The following is a 15,939-nucleotide window of genomic DNA, read 5'->3' as shown; positions in this document are numbered from 1 at the left end:
ATTTTTTAAAAAAAAATTTGTTGGGCCCAAGTTAGATGTTGATTTACTCTAGACCAATACTTCCAAAAAAAATTATTGATTTATTGGGCTAAATCTCTTTTGTAAAATGATCTTGTTGCTTTATTTTTTTTAAATGATGTTTTCTTTGTGTCTTATTTTTATAAATATTATTTTTTTTAATATATTAGGGGTCCATTTTTTTTTTTTGCCCTAGGGCCTAGCATATGTTTGAGCCGGCACTGGATACTCTCCACTATTTTTAACATCAATTATTTATAACGGATAGAAATAATTGGCAACACTTATTATAACGGTAACAAATAAGTTTATATTAACCGAATACTTATTTGTGAATGATGCATATTAACGTTGCTTACAAAATCGATGCAAAATATTTGTATCACCACTTCCGGAATTACTTATATAAATGGTTAAAAGAAAAATCGTTTGCATCAATTATAACCGATACATATATAGGAAACAAATTATGGATGATCTACAAGGATCTCAATGTTACGTTGTTGAATGTCATGTTTTGATAAATAATGGTTTTTAAATGTTTAGAAAGACAAAGAGGAGATAAGCAATAAAGAAGTAAACAATACTTTATCACAAACAAAAGATATACATGTGAATTTATCAGCGACCAGCTTCAATGTCAAACGTTGCTACATTCTTGATGCTGTCATAACCACGGCTACTGGTATGGCCTTGTGCAAACACGATGTTACTACCAAGCAAGTGTCCACTCTCCTCAGGATACTGATCCGACCACTTATGTTTGGTTGTTTTGACTCTCAAGGTTTCTAGCTCTGCAACTACTTCTTTCATGCTTGGCCTTTCCTCTCCCATCAGTCTTGTACATTCAACAGCAATTCTTGCAGCGTCTTGGATTTCACTCTGATTGTCCTCGTTCAACACTTGGTCGTCAATAATCTCATGCAACCTATTCTCTTTCGTGGCCGAAACAAAGTAACTCACCAAATGTTTTGAAGTCTCTGGCCTTTCAAAGCACAATGCCTTTTGACCTGATATCAGTTCCATGAGGACTACCCCAAAGCTATAAACATCGCTCTTTTCGTTCAGAAGCCATGTGGTATAGTATTCTGGGTCTAAATATCCGAGAGTATCTTGCACCATAGCTGTGAACTGCTCTTTATCCATTGGCATCAACTTTGAACCGCCAAAGTCAGCTATTTTTGCAGTTAAGTTTTCATCCAGGAGAATATTTTCAGTTTTGACATCGCGATGGATGATTGGAATAGAAGCAGCGGAGTGAAGATATGCTATAGCTCCAGCGACTTCTATTGCTATCTTCAGGCGGTGTTCCCATGTAAGAGAAGAAGCAAACATGCATGGAACCGTGCAAATGATCGAAAAGGGTGCTACTGGTAATGAATTCATAGACCAACAAGGGGACTTCAGTCTCTCGACAGCAACCCAAGAGCTTGACAACGTTCTTGTGGTTAATTTGTGAAAGCTCTAGCACTTCGTTGATGAACTGCTCTACTTGGTTGTTGTCTCCTAGCCGAGTTTTCTTTACTGCAACGATGGAGTTGTCTGGCAATATCCCTTTGTAGACTGTCCCTTGGCCTCCTTGATGACCCAAGATTCTGCTCTCATCATAACCATTAGTTGCTTCCTTCATGTCATCCTCCGTAAAGATTTTGACATCAATGTTTGATGACCCTGCTCCCGAGAGTCGCTCTATCAACATGTCGCCGCCATTTTTCTCAAAGAATATTCGTTGGAGCTTGGTGTCCTTCTGGTGCTTCATTACTTTTTTTATATAGCTAATGCTACGCACAATGCTCAAAATGCTGATGGTGTTTGCTAATTACATGACAGACAAACAAAGAACATGTTGAAAGTTAAACTTGATTTTGAATCAAGTTTAATTATTGGGTCAATTACCCAATAATCATTTGATGGGCCAAAATCCAAGTTCTAAAGTTTTCTCTAGAAATATCATAATTACCACCTCCTTAAAATGTTCTAGAAATTTTCTAGAATCATCTTCCACCTCCTTAAACATAAAAAATCTAGATATTCTTATAGAATAATCTAGATAATTAGAATATTGTAATCTAGATATTATGTTAAGAACTCTCTAGATTTAGAATTAAAATATTTTAGATATTTTGTAGTTTGGAGGCTATAAATACCTCCTCCCTCTCTCTCATTTGTTGAAAAAGATTGTGAAGTTGTCTTCAAGTTAAAATCAAAACAATAAAAGTTGTATTTTCTAAAACTCTCTCTCAAATACTTAAACACTTTCTCCATTACCTCTAAAAGAATTTTACTCTAACAAAGTGGTATCAGAGCTTGAAGATCCTAAAGATGGCGAGTAACAATGTTCCCTTCCAAGTTCCAACGCTCACAAAGAGCAACTACGATAATTGGAGTCTACGAATGAAGGCTATCCTAGGAGCACATGACGTGTGGGAGATAGTCGAGAAAGGTTTCATTGAACCGGAGAATGAAAGTAGTCTTTCTCAAACTCAAAAGGATGGTTTGAGAGACTCAAGAAAGAGAGACAAGAAAGCTCTCTATCTAATCTATCAAGGATTAGATGAAGATACGTTCGAGAAGGTCGTTGAAGCTATGTCGGCCAAAGAAGCATGGGAGAAGCTTCGAACCTCTTACAAAGGTGCCGATCAAGTCAAGAAGGTACGTCTTCAAACTCTAAGAGGAGAATTTGAAGCATTGCAAATGAAGGAAGGTGAACTCGTCTCCGATTATTTCTCAAGAGTGTTGACGGTTACTAATAACCTTAAAAGAAACAGAGAGAAGCTAGATGATGTGAGAATCATGGAGAAAGTTCTTAGATCGTTGGATCCAAAATTTGAGCATATTGTCACCGTCATTGAAGAAACAAAAGATTTAGAGGCTTTGACAATGGAGCAACTTCTTGGATCATTACAAGCTTATGAAGAAAAGAAGAAGAAGAACGAAGATATCGTCGAACAAGTCCTCAAAATGCGGATTACCAAAGAAGAAAATAGCCAAAATTACCAAAGACGAGGTGGCGGTCAAGTACGAGGACGAGGTCGTGGATATGGAAACGGACGAGGTTGGAGGCCATATGAAGACAACACAAACCAAAGAGGAGAAAACTCATCGAGAGGTCGTGGGAGAGGAAGCCCAAAATCAAGATATGATAAATCAAGTGTCAAATTTTACAATTGTGGGAAGTTTGGACATTATGCTTCAGAATGTAAAGCTCCTAGCAACAAAAAAGTCGAGGAGAAGGCCAACTACGTTGAAGAAAAAATCCAAGAAGAGGACATGTTATTAATGGCTAGTTACAAGAAAGGTGAACATGAAGAGAATCATAAGTGGTACCTTGATAGTGGTGCAAGTAATCACATGTGCGGGAGCAAAAGTATGTTCGCGGAGCTTGATGAATCGGTGAGAGGAAATGTGGCTTTAGGAGATGAATCGAAGATGGATGTAAAAGGCAAAGGAAACATTCTCATCCGATTGAAGAATGGAGATCATCAATTTATTTCCAACGTTTACTATATTCCGAGCATGAAGACAAACATCTTGAATCTTGGACAACTCTTAGAGAAAGGTTATGATATTCGACTAAAAGATAATAACCTTTCTATAAGAGACCAAGCAAGTAATCTCATTACCAAGGTACCGATGTCGAAAAATAGAATGTTTGTCCTTAACATTCAAAATGACATCACACAATGTCTCAAGATGTGCTACAAGGAGGAGCCTTGGCTTTGGCATCTTCGATTCGGGCATCTAAATTTTGGAGGATTGGAGTTGCTTTCGAAGAAAGAAATGGTGAGAGGACTACCTTGCATCAATCATCCAAATCAAGTGTGTGAAGGATGTCTACTTGGAAAGCAATTCAAAATGAGCTTTCCGAAAGAGTCAAGTACAAGAGCTCAAAAACCGTTGGAGCTAATACACACGGATGTGTGTGGTCCGATCAAGCCAAAATCACTTGGTAAAAGTAACTACTTCCTTCTCTTTATTGATGATTTTTCAAGAAAAACATGGGTTTACTTTTTGAAAGAAAAATCCGAGGTGTTCGAGAACTTCAAAAAGTTTAAAGCCCATGTTGAGAAGGAAAGTGGTCTTAAAATCAAAGCCATGAGATCCGACCGTGGAGGAGAGTTTACATCCAAGGAGTTTTTAAAATATTGTGAAGATAACGGCATTCGAAGACAACTAACGGTGCCAAGATCCCCTCAACAAAATGGTGTAGCGGAAAGAAAGAATAGAACAATTCTTGAGATGGCGAGGAACATGCTTAAAAGTAAAAGACTACCAAAAGAGTTGTGGGCGGAAGCGGTCGCGTGTGCGGTTTATCTATTAAATCGATCTCCAACAAAAAGTGTCTCGGGAAAAACACCACAAGAAGCATGGAGCGGAAGGAAGCCTGGTGTTTCTCATTTAAGAGTCTTTGGAAGTGTTGCTCATGCTCATGTACCGGATGAGAAGCGAAGTAAACTAGATGATAAAAGTGAGAAGTATATCTTCATTGGTTATGATAACAACTCCAAAGGCTACAAGCTCTATAATCCCGATACGAAGAAGACAATAATTAGTCGAAATGTCGTTTTCGATGAAGAAGGAGAATGGGATTGGAAATCAAATGAAGAAGATTATAACTTCTTTCCACACTTTGAAGAAGATGACTCGGAGCTAACAAGAGAAGAGCCACCAAGAGAAGAACCTACTACACCACCAACTTCACCAACAAGCTCTCAAGGAGAAGAAAGCTCAAGCGAGAGGACTCCTCATTTTAGAAGTCTACAAGAGCTCTACGAGGTAACCGAAAATCAAGACAATCTTACTTTATTTTGTCTATTTGCGGAGTGCGAACCCATGGACTTCCAAGAAGCCATTGAAAGGAAGACTTGGAGAAATGGCATGGATGAAGAGATAAAGGCGATTAAAAAGAATGATACATGGGAGCTAGCTTCACTTCCAAATGGACACAAGGCGATAGGTGTGAAGTGGGTGTATAAAGCAAAGAAAAATTCTAAAGGGGAAGTGGAAAGATACAAAGCAAGATTGGTGGCAAAAGGTTATAGTCAAAGAGCCGGAATCGACTATGACGAGGTATTTGCTCCCGTTGCTCGTCTAGAAATGGTTAGACTAATCATTTCACTAGCGGCTCAAAACAAGTGGAAGAAGATACATCAAATGGATGTCAAGTCGGCCTTCTTAAATGGTGACCTTGAAGAAGAAGTTTACATTGAGCAACCACAAGGCTACATAGTCAAAGGAGAAGAAAATAAAGTCTTGAGGCTAAAGAAGGCGCTTTACGGATTAAAACAAGCCCCAAGAGCTTGGAATACTCGAATTGACAAGTACTTCAAGGAGAAAGACTTCATCAAGTGTCCATATGAGCATGCACTCTATATCAAAATTCAAAATGACGATATATTGATTGCATGCTTATATGTAGATGACTTGATATTCACGGGTAACAATCCAAGCATGTTCGAAGAATTCAAGAAAGAGATGACGAAGGAGTTCGAGATGACGGATATTGGATTGATGTCTTACTACCTCGGAATTGAAGTAAAACAAGAAGACAATGGAATCTTCATTACTCAAGAAGGCTATGCTAAGGAGATATTTAAAAAGTTTAAGATGGATGACTCAAACCCGGTGACCACACCAATGGAATGCGGAATCAAATTATCAAAGAATGAAGAAGGAGAAGGAGTGGATCCAACAACCTTTAAGAGCTTGGTTGGAAGCTTGAGATACTTAACATGCACAAGGCCCGATATTTTATATGCGGTCGGAGTTGTTAGTCGTTACATGGAGCATCCAACAACAACTCATTTCAAGGCGGCCAAGAGGATTATTCGCTACATCAAAGGTACCATAAACTATGGCTTACACTATTCTACTTCTAATGATTACAAGCTTGTTGGATATAGCGATAGCGATTGGGGTGGAGACATAGATGACCGAAAAAGCACAAGTGGTTTCGTGTTCTACATTGGAGATACGGCTTTCACATGGATGTCGAAGAAGCAACCAATTGTCACTCTATCCACTTGTGAAGCAGAATATGTAGCGGCTACTTCATGTGTGTGCCATGCTATTTGGTTAAGAAACCTCATAAAGGAGCTAAGCTTACCACAAGATGAACCAACGACGATCTTTGTGGATAACAAGTCGGCAATAGCATTGGCGAAAAACCCGGTCTTCCATGATCGAAGTAAACACATTGACACACGTTATCACTACATTAGAGAGTGTGTTAACAAGAAGGACGTGCAATTGGAGTATGTGAAGACACATGATCAAGTAGCCGATATTTTCACCAAGCTTCTCAAGCGCGAAGATTTTATCAAGATGAGGAGTTTGCTTGGAGTAGCAAAATCAAGTTTAAGAGGGGGTGTTGAAAGTTAAACTTGATTTTGAATCAAGTTTAATTATTGGGTCAATTACCCAATAATCATTTGATGGGCCAAAATCCAAGTTCTAAAGTTTTCTCTAGAAATATCATAATTACCACCTCCTTAAAATGTTCTAGAAATTTTCTAGAATCATCTTCCACCTCCTTAAACATAAAAAATCTAGATATTCTTATAGAATAATCTAGATAATTAGAATATTGTAATCTAGATATTATGTTAAGAACTCTTTAGATTTAGGATTAAAATATTTTAGATATTTTGTAGTTTGGAGGCTATAAATACCTCCTCCCTCTCTCTCATTTGTTGAAAAAGGTTGTGAAGTTGTCTTCAAGTTAAAATCAAAGCAATAAAAGTTGTATTTTCTAAAACTCTCTCTCAAATACTTAAACACTTTCTCCATTACCTCTAAAAGAATTTTACTCTAACAGAACATAAGACCCGTAGTAGTTCTGCAAAACAAATTAATCGAAAACGAGTGTAGAGAGCTTACCAAGAATAATTATGATCCAGAGTAAGTACTTATTCGCTGCTATATACATGCGAGCACGAAAATAGCCATCAAGAAGAAATAAGCCACCCAGGACACACCGTGCTCAGGCTGCAACTTCATCTTCTTATACCTTTCTCTTTCTTTCTCTCTAAATGTGTTTCTCTTTTGAATTTCCTCTCATCGCATATTCGTTCGCTTCTTATAGTGGTATACTTAAACATGATCTCCTTGCATTACATTGACATGGTCTTCATTGAATTTTAGTATGGCAGATAATTTAACAGGTTATCAAAAACGAATCAAGAGAACATGTCAAAACGATGTTATATATCCTAACGTCTAAGTCTTCTTCCATTTAATAAGTCTTCAGACTACACGAATCATTTAATAAGTCTTCTTCCATTTTGCCGCCGCTGACTTTTATTTTTGCAAGACTTTTAAGACCACACGACGATTGGTGCTTACAAGGAATCTTCAAATGTGAAGAAACGTAAAGATTCAGACTACCACACGTTCAAAAATTTTAAATATGTCAACTACACATTAGAAATTTTCATGCAAATACACCAATTTCACCAAAAGAAACAAGAGTCATTCCAAGAAACTGCGAGAAGATCTTGAGAAAAAACTGAAAATATAATGCACTGTTTGATGATGATTAAAATAATCTTATGAGTTCTAGTCTTATGAGTATAAGATACCCACTATTAAATGAATAACTACTGAAATGCCGTTTAAATTTTGATGGAGTGAGGAAAAACAGTTTTATGTTGGAGATACTCTCTTTTTCGAATACGACAAGGACCTCATAAGACTAGAACTCATAAGATTAAAGGAAGCTTTTGCTATATCGCATAGGTTCAACTACGGCTTACTATACTAGATCCGTCGCAAGGGCTGAGGCTTGTATCAAGGTCCTAATAAAAGAACAATATACGTGCTCTCATGTATGTGACAATATAATGTGAGATGCATTACAATATAAATAAGATAAATCTATGGTTATTTCTACAATTAGTAAGCTCTATATATTTTTCTGTCGATCTCAATTTCGATCGGCCATTAAAGATTTAATGTTCGAAGGTCATAAAGTTAATTTGAGTAGTTTAGAGTCGTACGAATTGACCTGGTATCAGCTAGGAGTACTTATGATATATTTAATAGTAGAGTCGATAACTTGTGGTAAGTGGATAATTCAACTAATGATATGATGTTATATAGGCATCTGTGGAAGCACAAGAGAGTCTAATCTGTGCAGTGTGAAATTACGCGTGAACAAGGCACTGAGCGTCACGCGTAAGATGTCTAGGGTTGATCTGTTCTGTGCAGAAGTGAATGCCTATTCTCCGTCTTTTGCGTAGGTCTCACGGAAGCGACATTGCAAACATGTTGGACACATTTAGGCTCTAATTTGTTACCGACTATAATAATAAGTGTGTTTATGTCTCAAACTAGTTACAATACTTAAATTTTTAGAATTAAAGGTACGAATAACATAACTCTTGTAAGAAATGATTTCGTCATTAAGTGATATATTCAATTAAACTATCATCTTCAGACTTCCAGAGTCCATGGGACAAGACAACCGTAAGGTCCGTACCATATTAATGGCATAATCTGCCCTCTTCTTCTAGTCTAAGTTATTATAATGTCTCACCCACTATGCAACACCAAAGGTGTCCACGTTATTATAATAAACTCTAAATGATTCATTCATATTTTAAATCTTCTTCTTCTGAACCCTAGATCCGTGATAACCGATCCCCAACGCTCCTTTTTATAAATTGTGAATATGGAACAAGACACCAGAATATACCCAGAAACTCTCATCTTGGACACAACTCTATAGAACAAATGAATAAGACATGAAGCTCAATCTGAAACAAAACCTAAGTTTGACAAACGAAACCAGAATAGTTTAATTATCAGGACAATATATGCTCGTTCAATAAGAGATATAACCAACATTAATTATTCCACTAGCTAGGAATAAGAATTGAAAATCATGTGGAAAACAAGTTATATAAACTAGCAATACATAAATATCATTAAAATCTCAATACATAAATATCATTAGTGTGACCATATTATAAATCACTTTCTCTGCTACCTTAATACCTTCTTCAAAGAACCTTGTTGGATTTGAACAAAACTTGGAACATAATTGACGAGAAGTAAACATACAGATTCTGCATCTTGATGATCCACTTGTATGTATTTATTTTCTCCCAAAATGTTTAAGAAGGTCTTGGAGACTTTATTTTTACCGGGAAACACCAAAACTTTATTCTCCGGGTCGACCAAGAAATTCATCCCATTAATAAAGCAAAAACGCTTCTCGATATTGGCTGAATCAAATGATAGAAACTTGATCCATGACGCGGCTCCGTTACTCTCAATCTTAGTTGCAATCCATACATTTATATTGGAGATCCATCCATTTCTACTGTGTACAAGCTTGTCCTGAGTAAGCAAACAAAGTTGTTGCTCTTCTCTAGTCACTGATAAGCTGAAAACCTGATAAGAACGATCATCACCCGGAAGAGACACCCTTCTAAATTTCTCTGTCGAAAAATCATAACTTTGTAAGTAATCCCCATGGTCTTTAGTACTAGCAAGCCAGTAAGTATTTCCATTCACAGACATGACACGGCTCTTCCACGGTTGTATGAACCAGTCTCTAGTCTGAAAAGCAACCCTCCAAGAATTAGAGGTAAAGTCATAGATTTCGAACTCAATTAAGTATGCATTAAAATTATGAAATTGATTCATCCTCAAGATTTTGTACTTGTTGCATGAGGATTTGCCGAGAGCAAAGTAATCTAATCTCTTGTTGGTGGTTTTGGATTAAATCCACCTGGTTTCCTGTGAAAGCGGATTCCAAACAACCAGTCTATATATCATCTTTGGTGGTGCATAGCAATAAGCCATCGCAGTGAAAGATATCACATATATCAACTTCTTCTGAAGATTTAGAAAGAGGTTCTTTTAGGCTAAACTGATTTGTTACCTTTACCATATTGTTGTGAATTTCATGGAGATTGACGCTCACTAGATTAACCCTATTTTCAATCAACATGATTACAGTAGCATGGGACCGCTGCAAAAACCGTTTCTTCGCAAATTTCTCATCTTTGATCAGAGCATTCCATCTTTTGGATACACATTGTGATCGTGCTAGAGAAGCTGCTGAAGCCCTAGTGAGTATCTGCACTACTAATTCCTCTGGGATATACATTGTGCTCGAAATTAGGGTTGAATACTTGGGAAACAAGAGAGACGAGATGAGAGGTTTTTAGTTTTAGACCTAAAACAATCATATCGGATCGGTTAATGTCTGTGGCTTCATAAACTTGGGGTTTGTGGGCCTGTAATGCTATTAGGAGAGGCCCATGGCTTCAACTGGAAACAAAATTCTTTTGCATTTTAGTAATTTGGTCATTAATAAGGAAAACTACACTACATTACGTTTTTCCTAAAGTTTATAATTTGAAATTGAGATTTGCTTAAACAGATTTCGAATGACACAGAAGAAAAATTTGAGATGAAAGCACATAAAAATACGTGTTGCAAAATTGAACTTTTCTACATAAACTTGGTTTTTACTAGTTTACATATACAAATTTCCATCAACATAGAAGATATAGTTGGCAATTGTTTGCCTCAGTTCCGTTCACGATATTCCATAAATCTTATCCGAGGGAGTGAAACTTTATACGAGTACCCCGTGACCATAATTGTTGTTATTGAGCTTCTGAATAGGGATAGTAAAATCCGCCATATATAATTTTAACAAAATCTTCCAGATAACAAACAACCAAACAAAACTCTCACAAAATCATTGTTACACAACAATTTGTTTTGAAGGAGAATGCGAAACTCTCACAAATTTGATCAATGGATCTACTTTTCATAAGGCGATCGGATATATCCTTCTTGACATCCAGTATTGGTCATCAAAATTCTCTTCATCTCGATTCACTTTCACTAGACGGGGGTATAACAATGTTGCTCACCATTTAGCCAAACAAGCTAATGTATTTTTTATGTTTTATTCTGCATCTGTAAATCAGCCACCTTGGCTTCAAAAACTCCTTTGTAATGACATTTTGAATTAATAATAAATTTTTTGATGAACAAAAAAAAACAAACAACCAAACAAAAAAATATAAGAGTTGGCCGGATCGACTTTGCTCTCATACCAAATTGTGAGAATACTAAGTTAAATATCAGGTTAAAATATAATTAGTATAATCCTAAATATACAATTAATAAATTAACCACAAATATATAAGCTAAAACAAAATAAAATAAAAAACACACAATATTTATTCATAAATCATTCAAAATACAAAGTTTATTACTTAATAATAAAGACAATCAAATCTCACAACTACAATATGCCCTTGTCTTCTAGTCTAAGTAACCTAAATGTCGCACTATGCAACAGCTAAGGACAAGGTGTACAAGTTTCTATAAACTCTAGATGATTCATGATACCGATCCCGAACATGGCTTTCTATAAACTGTGAATTTGGGACAAGACACCATACTATACCCAGAAAATATCATCTTGAACACAACTCTATAAACCATATGCACAGAACATGAAGCTCAATCTGAAACAAAAGCTAAGGTGTCCAAGTTTTAGGATCATTCAAGATCTAGCACAGTGTCGTCACTGGTCTTGGTTTAACAAATAGAACCTTAATAATGATATATATGCTCGTTTAATAAGAGATATAACCAACATTAATACCACTGGCCAAGGATAAAAACTGGAAATCGTTTGGAAAACAAGTTATATAAAATAGCAATACATAAATATATATCATTTAAAATCTCAAGAGTTGGATATAATATAATGCTTAAATTAGTGTGACAATAATAAATCACACTAAAGAACCTTGTTGGATTTGAACCAAAGTTGGAGCATAATTGACGAGAAGTGAGCATACAGATTCGCTATCTTGGTGATCCACTTGTATGGATTTATTTTCTCCCAAAATGTTTAAGAAGGTCTTGGAGACCCAAATTTTACCGCGACACAGTAAAACTTTGTTCTCCGGGTCGACCAAGAAATTCATCGCATTAAGAAAGCAAAAACGCTGGTGGATATTGTCTAAATCAAATGATATAAACTTGATCCATGACGCGGCTCCGTTACTCTCAATCTTAGTTGCGATCCATACATTTATCCTAGGTTCCTCAGCAGGTTCGATCCATGCATATGGACTCTGTTTCGAGTTGTTCTGAGTAAGCAAACAAAGTTGTTGCTCTTCTCTAGTAACTGATAAGCCGAAAACCTGATAAGAATGATGATCACCCGGAAGAGACACCCTTTTGAATCTCTCTGTTGAAAAATCAAAACTTTGTAAGAAATCTCCATGGCCTTCCCTACAAGCAAGCCAGTAAGCGTTTCCATTCACAGACATGACACGGCCCTGCCACGGTTGTATGAACCAGTCTGTAGTCTTACCAACAACCCTCCACGAATTAGAGGTAAAGTCATAGATTTCGAACTCAAGTGAGTCTGGGTGAATATTACCAATTTGATCCATCCTCAAGATTTTGTACTTGTTGCATGAGGATTTACCGAGAGCAAAGTAATCTAATATATTGTAGGTGCTTTTTGGTTGAATCCACCTTGTTTCACGTGAAAGCGGATTCCAAACAACCAGTCTATCGTCTTTGGTGGTGCATAGTAATAAGCCGTCGCAAGGAAAGATATCATGTATATCAACTTCTTCTGAAGATTTAGAAAGTGGATCTTTAAGGCTCAATTGATATTTTACCTTAACCATGTTGTTGTGAACTTCGTGGAGATTGACGCTCACTAGATAAACCCTATGCTCAACCAGCATGATTACAGTAGCATGAGACCGCAGCAAAAAGCGCTTCTTCGCAAATTTCTCATCATTGATTGTAGCGTTCCATCCTTTGGATACACGTCGCAATCGTGCCAGAGAAGCCGCTGAAACCCTAGCGAGTATCTCCACTACCAATTCCTCTGGGAGATACATTGTGCTCGAAATTAGGGTTGAATACTTGGGAAACAAGAGAGACGAGATGCGAGGTGTTAGACCTAAACCAATCATATCGGATCGGTTGATGTGTCTGGCTTCATCCACTTGGGTTTGTGGGCCTGTAATGTTATTAAGAGAGGCCCACGCGCGGCTTCCACTGGAAACAAAATTCTTAAAACGTTTTCGTAATTTGGTCATTACGTACCCTCCCTTTCGTTTTGAAAAGTTTATAATTTCAAATTGAGATTTGCTAAAACAGATTTCGAATTACACAGAAGAAAAATGTGTGATGAAAGCACATCAAGTACGTGTTGCAAAATTGAATTTTTCTACATAAATTTGTTTTTTTTTTTGCCAAACTTACATAAATTTGTTATTTAGCTAGTTTACAATATATATACAAATTTCTATCAACATAGAAGATATATGTTAGCAATTGTTTGTCTCAGTTACATTCATGATATCCCAAAATCTTCCAAGTAACAACCAAAAAATAAAATATAAGTTGGCTGGATCGACTTACCTCTCATACCAAATGTTGAGAATACTTGGTTAAATATCGGGTTAAAATATAATTGGTATATCGTAAATACACAACTAATTAATAAAGTAATTAACCACAAATATATAAGCCAAAACAAAAAAATAAAAAAAAATGTTATAAATCACATATTGGATGGACTCCATAACCGTGGGCCTAATCCATATCCTAGAAGGCCCATGTTCATGTTCTTGAAGATTCTCCTTATGACGGCCTATATTGTACTTAGTGGGCTTTTGGGCTTTAGGGTTTACTAGCCCAATGGGAATTTGTCTCCCCTCATCATGTATATATATGTATCGAAACCTCATTCATTAATCAATACAACAACAAGTTTTACAACACGTTATCAGCACGATAGCCTCTAAATCCCTTAGCTAAAGATCTGACACATAAACCCTAGTCTCACGATTTCTCTATCTCCATCAAACCCCTAAAACGCAAAGAAATCTGCCTCGGAACTTCAAAGAGGTCGTTCTCTCAAATCGTGAGGACCCAGAAAACGAGCAAGATATCAAATCGAAGCCCTCGCCGAGACGAATCCATCAGTGAAAACGGCTTGTCGATCTAACCACCGACGCGCCCTCACGCACAGATACAGTGTGCGCCGATTTGTTTTGAAAACCCTAGCTCGTCCGTCCGTTTGCTTTCCCCTTTGCTCGGCGATTCCTTCCAAGGACCATACGCTCGTGACAAGTTGAAAACTGAGGTCTTTAGCTCCCAGTTCATTACCATACAACCCCATAAGGTGAAAGGTAACATCAAAACCCTAAAGCTAAAGAACCAACAATTGAACTTGAAAGTTAAGCAAAGAGAAACCCTAAAACGAATGATGATTGATTAAGTGATTGTTTTGCTTGTATGATTCGATTGCTTGCTTGATCTGATTGCTTGTTTGTTTTCGCTTGTTCGTTTGCCTGAGTTGTTTAGGTTGCTAGAAAGTTCTTATTGCTTAAACCTAAATCGCAAATCGAAAACACTTAAGATATGGCTGAAACTTTTAAGAAAACTAAAACCCCTAACTCGCCTATCTAAAAGAAACTTAAATCAAGAATCGGAAACCTTTAAAAGCTACATCCGAAACCTAAAACCCTAAAGTATAAAATCGATTGATTGAGGTTGCTTAAGTTGTTTAGATTGATTGTTTCTATGATTGGTTGCATGCATAAATTGATAGAAATCAAAACCTAAAATCGCATGAACCCTCAAACCCTAGAAACCTAGAAATAGAAACCTAGAAAAGGAAGAATCCAATTCTAAATATGAAAAGCAAAATCCTAAAGAAAGCAGGAAAACCTAAATAAAATCCTAAATCCTATTGTAAATAGGAAATTTTAAAATACCCTAAATCCTAATTAAATTAGGAAATTCATAAATCCTATTCAAGATAGGAAAACCTTAAGAAATAGAAAATTTCCAAATCCTAAATAGGAAATCTTAGAAATCTAAAATTATAAGTGAAATAGGAAAATTAATCCTAAAGTAAAGAGGAAAGTAAATCCTAAAAGGAAAAGGAAAAGTTAATCCTAATCAAAAGAGGAAATCTAATCCTAAGCAAAAGAGGAAAGTCAAATCCCTAAGTAAATCGATTCATGGTTCGGTCTCAAATACCGCATGACACTAACGATTACATGATTTTGACTCAAAACTTTTCCTTGTAGATGTTGAATTACAACTTGTACTTTACTGCCCTAAATCTCTTAGGAGATAATTATTTAAAATGGGCAATGGATACTAAGATTATCCTAAAGTCAAAAGGACTTGGTAAATGTATCTAATAAGGCAAGAATGCCAAGAGAGAAAGATAGATACAAGGAAATATTAGCCACCATCTTATTGAGAGTCTCATAATCCAGGACTATAAGTCCGTGGATGAGTCTATTGCTAGATGAGCAAAATAATGACTTATAGATAAAAACAGTGAATTACGACCTCATAGATTAACCCCATTACCTAATGCCAATAAGGCCGCAGAGGATAAGAAAGAATCCAAAGAATCTAACCACGTCTAAAGTGATAGACCACATGGCCGTGACCGTGGTGGATGGAAAGGACGTGGTTGTGGCCACTATAACTCATCCGGCCGTGGGAACCACTATAACCGTGGATGTAGACCCACTTCCGGCCGTGGTCGAGGGCGAGGACGATGTGGTATTTCCAAACCACAACACTCGACCAAATGAGTATGCCATAGATGTGGTATTAAAAGGACGTGGTTGTGGCCACTATAACTCATCCGACCGTGGGAACCACTATAACCGTGGATGTAGACCCAATTCCGGCTGTGGTCGAGGGCGAGGACGATGTGGTATTTCCAAACCACAACACTCGACCAAATGAGTATGCCATAGATATGGAATGGGAAACCATTGGGCTAAGATATGTAGGACTTTCAAACATCGTTGTGACCTCTATCAAGAGAGTGTAAAAGGGAAGAATCCTAAAGCCCATTTGGTATATAAAGATGGTGAACAT

General features: G+C 36.8%; 2 protein-coding genes across 2 annotated transcripts; both read right to left on the bottom strand.

Moving 5' to 3' along the window:
* Positions 1-503: 503 nt before the first annotated feature.
* On the bottom strand, positions 504-7,498 carry LOC9319690 (putative wall-associated receptor kinase-like 16). Its single transcript, XM_021033414.1, is given in 4 exon segments — positions 504-1,356; positions 1,358-1,833; positions 6,898-6,940; positions 6,943-7,498. Coding segments are annotated over 4 exon segments (1,311 nt in total). The 5' UTR covers positions 7,018-7,498; the 3' UTR covers positions 504-639.
* A 4,280-nt stretch (positions 7,499-11,778) lies between these two features.
* Positions 11,779-13,080, bottom strand: LOC9321791 (putative F-box protein At4g10190). Its single transcript, XM_002883574.2, has one exon. The coding sequence runs from the start codon at positions 12,993-12,995 to the stop codon at positions 11,790-11,792; it is 1,206 nt and encodes a 401-aa protein (XP_002883620.2). The 5' UTR covers positions 12,996-13,080; the 3' UTR covers positions 11,779-11,789.
* Positions 13,081-15,939: the final 2,859 nt, after the last annotated feature.

This window comes from Arabidopsis lyrata (assembly GCF_000004255.2).
Source record: "Arabidopsis lyrata subsp. lyrata unplaced genomic scaffold ARALYscaffold_3, whole genome shotgun sequence".
In the NCBI taxonomy this organism is placed as follows: domain Eukaryota; kingdom Viridiplantae; phylum Streptophyta; class Magnoliopsida; order Brassicales; family Brassicaceae; genus Arabidopsis; species Arabidopsis lyrata.
This window is presented reverse-complemented; position numbering and strand designations above follow the sequence as displayed.

Bases quoted from the DNA above. Each gene is read 5' to 3' on its own strand.
- LOC9321791 (XM_002883574.2), bottom strand. From the start codon at position 12,995: ATGATTGGTTTAGGTCTAACACCTCGCATCTCGTCTCTCTTGTTTCCC.